The sequence below is a fragment of the Cucurbita moschata genome, unplaced genomic scaffold (assembly GCF_002738365.1).
Source record: "Cucurbita moschata cultivar Rifu unplaced genomic scaffold, Cmos_1.0 Cmo_Scf00002, whole genome shotgun sequence".
NCBI lineage: Eukaryota > Viridiplantae > Streptophyta > Magnoliopsida > Cucurbitales > Cucurbitaceae > Cucurbita > Cucurbita moschata.
Genome location: NW_019268518.1, coordinates 2,365,200 through 2,376,371, shown reverse-complemented (window position 1 = coordinate 2,376,371; position 11,172 = coordinate 2,365,200). Strand labels below are relative to the sequence as shown.

Here is an 11,172-nt window from a genome sequence, read left to right as displayed (position 1 = left end):
TTTTAAAAAAAAAAAAAAAAAAAAAAAATTCAAAATTTAACTTTTTTTTTTTCTAGAAATATTTATAAACTTAATTTTCATAAATAAAATATTACCGAAGAAGATATATTTTAAAAGTTTTTTTACTTAATCATTTGTTAGGATGGCACAACCCACACACTCTGAGAGGCTAGAATAGGAATAACCAGAGAGAGTATACAAAGAGAAATATACTTGGTACTTCTAGGTATCTATACGGAGGCTAGAGATGTATATTAATTCCTTCTAGTATCTACTGTAACCAAGAATACGATACTGCACATAGTACGTAGTGCAGTAGTGGAGCACTTATCTTACTACATCATAGTTGAGAGTACGATTTATTACTTATTTACCGTCCAAAGTTTAGTTTAACAATAAATGAAATGAAAGATTAGAGCATTAAACCTTCTCGACGAGTCAATGAAAAATAAATTTAATTAGGTAATAATATATAAAGAAAGAAGTTTATTACAAAAATGGATGTGAGAAATGAAATTTGGGAAGTTATAAAGAAAGTTATAACTAGGTTAATCATTTGAGGTAGTTGGCAGTTGGAATCAAAGTATAGAATAATCATGAAAGATTTGCAGAAAGTGAAGGAAGAGATGCATGCTGAAGTGGGTGAGTTAAACACATGGATTAAATAATGAACAAATTCCCTTTACAGATGCAACTGTGACCATCAGTGTTATAAAAATGGAGCCTGCTGCTTCCTTTTCATTCAAATCATCATGGAATCAACGATTTGAGTACTTAAAAACCTACTTCGGACCACAATCATTAAACCCATATTCTCTTCTTGCACCCAAAATATGTTCATGCATATCACAAAGTGTACGAGAGTGCACAAGATGGTTCGAAGTGTCGTGTTAGGTGTCACAATCGCATCTTCGCAAAGCGATTGTACGACACTCACTTCCACAAATGAAAAAGTCAGTCTACTCAAATTCGTGTCGCCATTGACACAAGTGACGCAAAATTGGAGCAGAGAAACTTTTAGAAAACGTTTTGAAAGTAAATTTAGAAATTAATGTTATAGATTATCAAGTAAGGGACAACAATGACATTGATAGTATATACTCAGGACAAGAAGAATTGATAATTAGTCGTACCTTGGCACAGTAAAAGAGGTTGGAAAGGGCACGTGGTCCATGACTTGGACAAACATGATCGTGAGATACAAATATATTTGAAATGACTTTTTATTATAACTGACTGTAGATATATATTTTTTTTAGGTAAGAAAGATCGTTATATCTAATAGACCTATACCTATAGCCATAAATGAAGGAGCCTAATTTAAGTATTGCATTAATTTGGTTGAATTATGAGTCTTATTTCTTAAGAAAGTAAATTGGGGTAGCTGCCATGAGATAGTTATGTGGAGTACGGTGTGGTGGTTGATGTTAGGTAGAGATGAATATTTATGTCCAAATTGAAGTATTAAAGATAGGCTTAAACTCGATAGGGATGAATATTTGCTTCCAAGTTCCACGCTAAGAGGGCAAGAATGCAATTTCCACGCTAAGAGGGCAAGAATGCAATTTCCACGCTAGAGAGGAGAACGAAACATTCTTTCTAAGCGTGTGGAAATTTCTCCCTAATATACTCATTTTAAAAACCACGATGAAAAGCTCAAAAGGAAAAGCCCAAAGAGGACAATATTGGCTAACGGAGAGTTTCGACGGTTACAAATGGTATCAGACCCAGACATTAGGCAGTGTGTCAGTAAGGACGATGAGCTCCTAAGAGAGGTGGATTGTGAGATCCTACATTGATTGGAGAGGGAAACGACAACGATTGAGAGGGGGAATGAGTTTCGGCGAGTACGCTGGGCCCTGAAGGGGGGTGAATTACGAGATCCCACATCGATTGAAAAAGTAACTCAGACAAACTTAAAAAAGACAATATCTATTAGCGGTGGGCTTGAGTTGTTACACGAAACATGAACATTAAACAAAACTGTGCTTCACAGTGTCCATCGATCTTTATTTTGGCAGATTATGAGTATAAGAGATCTTTATTTTGGGCTTTTCATCTACTGGCAAATTCCAGAGAACGCATATGCTTTAAGCTCCTTCACCTGCACAGCTGCAGCCTACATTCAGGTATAGCTCACTTAAATGCTACCAACAGACATACAGAAAAGGAGAACACAGCAGCTGCTTCACAGTGTTTCACATGTAGAGATTGAGTCTGAGCTAAGAAGATTTAGTGCATGATGGCATCTATGTGCTTCGTTTCTCCAAGGGAATATTTCCATAAACCTATAGTTGCTTATTCTGTATCAGGAGGATCATGATCCAAGCCATGCATCCAGACAAACAATGCCACAATACTGTGTCCACGTTATATGACTCATTCTCTGCATCTTTGATGTCCTGAATCCACAATTATAACATAATTTCATCATTAACATAAACCACCAATTTAACATTCAACCAATGTCATAACACACTTTACCTACACATTACTAAACATCAACTCTTTTATTGCCTAATGTGGGAAGCTTATTCCCACTTCACACACGCGTCGTGGTTGTTCAACATAAACTTTTTCTTCAAGTTTTCCATTTAAGAATGCAGACTTCACGTCTATTTGTGATGCATCTTCCACCTTCTTTGAGTCTTGAGTGAGATTGTTGATCTCAAGCTTTTTCTTATTTATTATTATTATTATTATTATTATTATTATAGAGAGAGAGAGTAGCGGGATGGTAAAGAAGATTGGTCCGTTCTGCACTCTCACTAGATAGTCGCCCCTTTCTCTTTTTTTACAACCTTGTGGACGAACGAAATAATGGAAGCTATAGAACGGGGCAGATTGAAAGGTCATTGATAATATCATCTACGTTTGTGTCACTCTTCATGGAGTAGATCCCGCATCCAACCAAGTCTTTTAGATCTAGCTCTACTCAAGCTTTTCTAGTTTATCCGAGCATTCCCCACTTATCCGACCAAACAGAAAGAGAAGAGCCCTGCTTCCAAATCTAAACAAAGACCTTCCCTCACTGCCAAATCGAAGGAGCAACAAATCTTATTAGAGGAAGAATATATAGAATATGAATAAGATTAGATGTCTTGTCATGGTAATACTATTATTACTTACCTTGTAACTAATTTAATTCAAATCGATCGTATATAGACACGTGAGTGACGTATCTTATATAACGAGTTAGTATAAATACTAGACACGAAATATTTTATCTTGCTGTATAAATTTATTAATTGAAAAAATCAATATTTAATAAAAATGATCGTATATGACTTAAACTTGATCTTGAGTAAGTTATGAACTCCTTCCGCTATTTTTTTTATATTTATGTGTAAGAAGATTTTGTAGCTGACTCAATAAACCTACCATTTAGAAACTTGACCAAATACGAATTTTATAATATGAAATTCGCTCTTTCTTATAATGTGAAAAAAGATGAGTAGTTCTAAATGTGCTTATTTCGAGGATCTCATCTTGTCATTAGTCCTCGAGGGATCTAGTTTATAATTAAATTATAAACTGATTGTTTATTAGATGATCGATAATAGCTAAGGTGGAAGATGTAACTAAAGGGATAAAACTAACTTTTTGACCGAATTATAATTTTAAACAACTCATGAAAGATTAACATAGAAGTAGTGATTACATCCATAAACACAATTTATCCTCCAATGGATAAAACTTTAATTCCATAGTAGAGTGATCAAGAATTAATAAATATAAAAATACTTAATAACTGCTCGCTTGTACGGTTATACAATCATCCATAAATCATGTATTGAATCTACCATATATCCAGCTTATACGATTTATGTAGGCTATAGACTAAAATCTCTTTTATAGGTCATATATCATTGCCACCATGGTAGTTAAGACTTGATCAACTCATTTGTATCATAGGAGTCGTACTCTTAGTTTTGTCAACTCGTTTGAGCTCATCTTATATGTAGAACTACAGTGGACTAACAACATGATGCATCGTCACGATGACGATTCGAACTTTTGGCTGACCGCTAGGCGGTAATTGATCCGCCGAAAATATTTATGCTTCAAAATGAATATGAAAATTGCGCACTACCTATGAGCTATTCCAATGACAAACCTTCTCTTGGTCTTCGAGGCTCACAACATAAGCATGAAAACACAACAACTACCCAATGATTGTAAGCTATCCCATTTAAGACTTTCTTGCATCCTTCTCTCGATCTTGGCCTACGACTCATCAAACAAGCTACGACGTGTTTTCTAGTGTATCCATATCATAACTTACAAGTGAAAACATTTATTTTTAGATGTTAACTTTTTATTATTATAGTATTTTACTATATTAAGTAAATTAAATTTTAATTGTGATTTCAACATATATCCCCTTTAATGCAAAATCTTGACACTAAAATATTTTTACCTCTTGTTTTAATAGCAATTACGATTAGTCATTCATGAAATGATAAGTCGTTAAACAAATACTTTTAATCTAGTTCGTAATTTCATGACAAAATATGAATCTCTTTTCATAACACATTATTAATAATAAATGTATGAAGGAAGACCTATAAAATTTAACATCGATGGAATGATATTAATTTCACATTTATATTTTTTTAGATAAAAAAATTCAATTAATTAACTAAAGATGTTTAGAAGTTATTAAATAATTTATTTGATAACCTTACTTTGAAAACAAGTTTTGTTTAATATTATTTATTTTAAATAAACTAAAGGTACGTAAATGAGAAGAAAGGATTTGGATGAGATTATGATATTAATTAACAATCAATTAATCTTTAGGTGGCATCTAATTAAATTTTTAAATCTCAACCTCAATTAATTAAAAAATAATTATAACTATCTTGGAATCATTTTTGTGATTGGATAAAACTTTTTTTGGTATTGGTTTCATAGATCATGTTCTATTGATTAGTCACAACCATTTTTTTTTTTGTTACATCATTTATTTTCTATTTTTTTTATAATACATTGATAGTGACGATGTTGCAAGGTCATGGAAATATACTAAAACTACGGTTAGTATATAGAATCTATAAGTCTTGATACTAATTGTAACGCCCCTATTTTCTTATTAAAAAACAAGATCACCACTACATGAATAAGGTGACTAATACGTGCAGAAAACATGTATTTAAAATATTTTATGTGTCATGAACTTATCATTTGTAATAAATACCTTAGATTTGTCATAAAATAGAGAGGCGTAATATAAATATCGTGAATATAGATAAATAAAGAAAAACTATGATCTAACCTAAGACCTACCAAATAGACATGAATGCAAATATCGTAACTCTGGTTCCATGACCTTTGTTGCAACGTTGTCATCGGTACACGAGTGTCTTACCTTCGCCTAAAAAATAAGAATAATGCGACCGGACTATTTTAAGAAATACTCGACCCACACAAGAAAAAAAATAAGTGTTTCTTAAAACATTGTTCTCTTCATTCATGTATTGGATCTCATCAAAGAAAAATAACACATTTAATAAATGATTGTTTTTACCAAAAATTCTTATAGAGTTTTGAAATGTAATCACCGTAAGAGCTACTAAAAATAATGATTCACCTAAAAGAAATGCATAACCCAATATCATCATACTTACGTGCATCATTAACTAATGTTGAGGTTGGAAAATGCAAACAAATGCAATATGGTGCGATCTATCCTTTCAAAAACATCATGCCATGGTATTAGACTGGTTTCTAGGCCATACAGCTTCCCTACACATGATCCATACACGCGCACATTAGCCTACCAGGCGGGTTTGTATACTTACCGATGGGCTTCGCTTATCGAACTAGCACACACTAACGGGATGTTGGACGTCATAGAGGGAAAGGACCCGCATAATATCATGACAAATATAAATGTTGTAAGGTACTTGTCCATACTAAACATAACAAGAAAATATTCAAATGCATATGACACACAAAAATGCATGAGGTCCTCCTACCTTAAAATCACAAAATAGTATATATTGAACAAGTCAAACCTCCATTCATTTATAACATAAAGAGTCTATGAATCATGCGTACATGATCCCTGTCAAATCTTTTGTACATAACATAGCTTACATGACGTGGTGTATAGAGGTTTATGCATCATAGATTAACAACATCATAACACAATTCTTCAACATGACATAATTTATAAAGATGACATAACACTACGTAACATAACCTAACATAGTATAACATAAAATAACATCGCTTAATACAACATAATATAGCATAACAATCATAATTATGACAAGTGCAAGAGCCATGGACACATGTCATCATATATCATACAATTCATCCAATCAAACTAACAGTAGAGCCACTTGTCTGGTTGGTCTAAGCCGAAGTCCTGAAATATAACTCTACCTCAGGAGTCCCAAAGTCATAACTTAAAATTTTACTATGAAAATTAGCTCACCTAATTTGCATAAGCCATACTAAAAACGCCTAATTTGTTTTTTTTTTAGAAAACAACTTCCAAAGAGTCAAACATGACATAAAAGGGTCCAGTCAAGTCGGATCAGTTGAGAAGCCAAGCTAAAGTTGTCAGAAATGTATTTCAATTGACACTGAACCGCTCAAATATCTGGTCATATCAGACTCAAGTCGAATCAGTTGAGAAGCCAAGCTAAAGTTGTCAGAAATGTATTTCAATTGACACTCAATCGCTCAAATAGTATGAAACAAAACAATTGGTACGTCAATAAGGCCAAGTAACCTCTCGTTTATATTAGAGTTTAACTCTCCATTTTCTGCCGACAAATATTTTTTTAATTAATTTTCCCCATTTTCTGAAACTAAATTAAGATTAAATGAAACTAAATTTAATTGTTTAAGAAAGAAAAGAAATTTAAACCAGTGTGTGTAGAAATAAGGTAGAATTGTTATTTTATTCATAATTATTACCTTTTTTATAATTAACCTCTGTGAGTTTCTTTTAGGTATATTTTTATTTTTATTTAAAATAAATAATTTGTGACAAAGAGAATGAACGGATACCATGTTTATTAAGAGCAATCCTGAAAATATGATGATTAAGAAAGACTTAAAGGAAATAAAAGTTATTACTTTTACCAATAATGTACACTTTTTTTCTCTGTGTTTCAATCATGTAACTACCTGAAGTAATTTTATCTTGTGCGTCGTCTTAAAATTTTTTCTAAGATATATGTGAAGAACAAAACATGCTTGAATGATTCATATTGGTACGTAAGTATAGTTTTTACTCTTAAGAAATGAGGAATAGATAACGTGATCATATTATAAGAGATGTAAATGAGTATTGACAAGACGTTAAATTCGAATCCTAAACATGGATGATTACGTTCATAAACCTAAATCCAAGTCCTCACATAATTAAATAATACTCTTAGGGTAAAGTTTCATTGCTGACATGAAAACAAATATATATTTTATTTATAAAAAAAAGATTATATTGAAAATGCACACAAGGAAATAGGACCCACAAAATAAAAATAATAATAAAAAAAACTTATTTAATCATACAAAACGACAAGACAGTGAGTTAATTCCCAAAACACCCGGAAACCTTATAGAAACTACAACAATGCCATGCTTGAAAGTCAAAGTCAAAGTCAAAGTTTTGGGACATTTAAATGGGTAGAGCATGACTCATCAGTAGCTCTATTTGTCCCTCGGGACCGAGGTGGACTCTTAGACATGAAGTCAACACTGCAATTCGTAAAGTCCTATGAATAATCAATTTTACACTTCTTTCCACTGAAAATACATTTTATTTTTGTTCATAAATTCTTATTGCATTTTTTAATTTCATAAACTAATATTTTAATGTTTGAAATTTAGAAAATAATTAAAATAATTATTAAGTAAAGTTATTAATTAACTTCTAATATAAATAGTTGAGGTTAGTGATATTAGAGATGGATTATTGATCCCGATGAGTGGTCAACGGACTGAGAGAAGAAAAATGAGAAGGGACAGAAGAAAAAAAACAAGAAAAAGAATCAATTTTGAAGTGAAAATTTTGAGCTTCTAACTTTTTAACAAACCGAAAAGAAGAATGAGAAGAGACTGAAAAAAGAAAAAGAAATCAACTTTGAAGCTAAAAGCTTCCAACTTTTTTTCGAAAATATATATATATATATATTAAAAATTATTTTATTTTTCATCTATTTTTTCACTAGTTTAGAAAAAATTATGAGTTTCTTTGATATGTTTTTTATATTTAAAAATTATTATTTAAATAGTTTTGAGTTGATTAAATGAAATACAAAAGGAAATAGGTATGAACAAAAAGAAAAAAAATTAGTTATATATATATATATAACTACATACATGGCATATACAGTCGTAAGAATATAACATTTAAGCATAATGTGCTTCATTTATATGCTTTTTTTAAAAAATTCCAAAAAAGTTACCAGCAGCTTATTATAAGTTTCAAGTTAATTAATATTTGAAAATAAAAATACATTAAATTCACAGAGATACTAACTAATAATTTTATAAACTTTTTTTAATTAAGTTTTTGTAATTCAAGGGACATGAATAAAACTATTAACTTTTAAAATTTAATTAAGTTATATACTTAAAAGTTCATTCATGGTTTCACATTTAATAATATAGATAAAAAATTATGTTTCAACACCTATTAACTAGACATAATTTATTATCTTAGGCTGTACATAGTAGACCCATAAGCTAAACATTCCTATACCAAGTTCATCTACTAATAAATGGGCACAATTATTCACTAAAGATGTTTTTCATCTCATTTGGCACGTGCAATGAGTTTATTAATTCCACCACCTACATAAACTCACCTTACCTAAATTATTCGTCTATACATAAAAAAAAAAAAATTAAATCATTTTAATATAGGTGTACATTAGTTGAGTTTGAGAAATCTTTTGAACCAACCAAAATTTCTTAGATTGGTCGAGTTAGTGACGTGAACAACTCAAATAGTTATTTTAAAAGTTGTAATTATCCATTTACATGTTATATTAATAACTAAAATTTCATAAATCTCAAATATTAAATATTTGTAAACAAATGTCAAATATTTTCGAGTTGGTGAGGTTGGATTGATAAAAGAAAATAATTTAAACTAAAAAAAAATCCAACACCATTGTTATAGAATTTGGATTAGATAGTTCAAGTTAGCCGAGGTGTTAGATTACACGAACCATATTAAATTCATTGTGATATTTTTATTTTTTTCAAAATAAAATAAAGAAGAATAAAAATTTGAAAGTTGAAAATGGCAGGCGGAAAAGAAAAAAAAAAAACATGAAATTAAGAAAAGAAATAAAAATTGGAGTTTGATGTGATTGAAATGAAATTAATTAATTAATTTTTTAATTATAAAAAATAATCCTCGTAGGAGCAGGAACAGCACGGAATACTGAGAGTGGTGGTTATCTGAAACTCGGAGCTAGTTTTTGGTACCAAAAGAACAACAAAAAGGAAAATAAATAAAAAAAATAAAAAAATAAGGGACGTGATAAGTAGGTCCCACAGTCCACGTCAACGATCCGTGTGGCCAAACGCATTAGATGAATTCCAACCCTGGGATCCTAACCCTTAGCTCTGTATCCCCAGCCGTCAGATTTGTCCTGCTCCTCCCTCCGATCCCCTCCTCTACCTATTTCCCCTTTTTAAATCCTCTCCTTTCCCTGTCCTCCATCGTCTTCTTCCCACCAAACCTACAGTGTTTCTCTCTCCTCTTCCTTTTTCTCTATCCATAATCCCACCGTCGACACCATGGCCACCGCCGATCAACTCAACAACCCACCGCAGCCACCTCCTCCGGCCCCCTCACTCCCTCACTACCCCGAGGTGCCTTAATTTTACCACTCCACTCTCTGTTTACATTTTGTCAATTTTGTCTTCAATTAAATTTTGGGAATTTGTTTCACAGATGATTATGTCAGCGATCGACGCTCTCAACGACAAAAACGGAGTGAGCAAATCGGTGCTTACGAAGCAGATCGAGTCCACCTACGGCGATCTGCCCCCAGCTTTCACTACGCTCCTTACCCATCACTTGGACGTCATGAAGCAAACCGGCCAACTCCTCTTCGTCAAAAACAACTACATGAAACCCGATCCCAACGCGCCGCCGAAGCGTGGCCGTGGTCGTCCTCCCAAGCCTAAAGTCCCTCTCCCGCCGGGCACCGTCGTATCTCCTCCACGCCCACGTGGCCGCCCACCGAAATCCAGAGATCCATTCGCTCCCATTTCGCAGCCCAAGAAGAAGCCCTCCTCGGGAAGTGGAAGGCCACGTGGCCGCCCTCCGAAGTACCCAAAGCCAGCGCCCACGTCGGTTCCGGTCGCTAGTCCGCCCCGAGGTAGAGGGCGGCCGCCGAAGATTAAGCCGGCCGTCGCCCCCGTTGGGTGCTGAGTGGAGATTAAAAAAAACAGAGGATGAGAGAGAGAGATAGATAGAGAGAGAAAAAGATGAATTTGTTTAGGTTGTGTTTAGCTGGTCGATCTCTCCGGAAATTGCTCTGTTTTTTTATTTTTTTTTTCCTAATTTTAAAAATTATTAATTTTTTTCTTTTTTTTCTTCTGTGCATTACGTGGCGGGTGCTGAATGGCTGTAATTCAGGGTGGGGGTTAGGAGACTGTAATTGCATGTAAGTTATTTTAACGACTGTTTAGGCTTTTTTTTTTTTCCTCCTCTTTCCGCATTTCTTTAAATTCTCAAGAAAAAGAAAAGAAAAAAAAGAAAAAGAAAATAGTCTTAATTTATATGACCACTTTAACTTTAATTTGGGCATTTATTTGATTCACTTTATAGCAAATTCCATAGTGTTCTCGTGGGATAGGTATAGATAGTTTTATTATTTTAATTTTTAAATAATAAAAGGATTCCCTTAAAATTTAAAGTTGAAAAATAAGGTGAAGGTATTGATGATGTGGCATCCAACTCAAATATAAAAAAAATAAATAAAAATTAAATGGTAAAGAAAGAATGATAAATGGTTAGATTTTTGGTTAAAAACTATAGAAGAAAGCAAAAAACTTTACAGGTAATGCTGTCCTGTTGAGTGTCAGCAAAATTACTTTTGGGCTGCACGCCTCAGATTTTCACCCAATTCCTGTTTTTCAATTTTTGGCTATTTTTTTTATTTATTTCCTCTTTTTTTTTTTTTTTTT

General features: G+C 32.5%; 1 protein-coding gene across 1 annotated transcript; it reads left to right on the top strand.

Moving 5' to 3' along the window:
• Positions 1 to 9,513: 9,513 nt before the first annotated feature.
• Positions 9,514 to 10,690, top strand: LOC111455542 (HMG-Y-related protein B-like). The gene is made up of 2 exons (XM_023097258.1): positions 9,514 to 9,849; positions 9,932 to 10,690. Exons 1-2 carry the CDS (start codon positions 9,775 to 9,777, stop codon positions 10,412 to 10,414), a joined length of 558 nt encoding a protein of 185 aa, XP_022953026.1. The 5' UTR covers positions 9,514 to 9,774; the 3' UTR covers positions 10,415 to 10,690.
• The last annotated feature ends 482 nt before the right edge of the window (positions 10,691 to 11,172 follow it).

Excerpts from the sequence above, each read along its gene's own strand:
- LOC111455542 (XM_023097258.1), top strand. The coding sequence starts at position 9,775 with ATGGCCACCGCCGATCAACTCAACAACCCACCGCAGCCACCTCCTCCG. Across the intron at positions 9,850-9,931 it reads CACTCCCTCACTACCCCGAG|ATGATTATGTCAGCGATCGA; the intron begins GTGCCTTAATTT and ends TTTGTTTCACAG.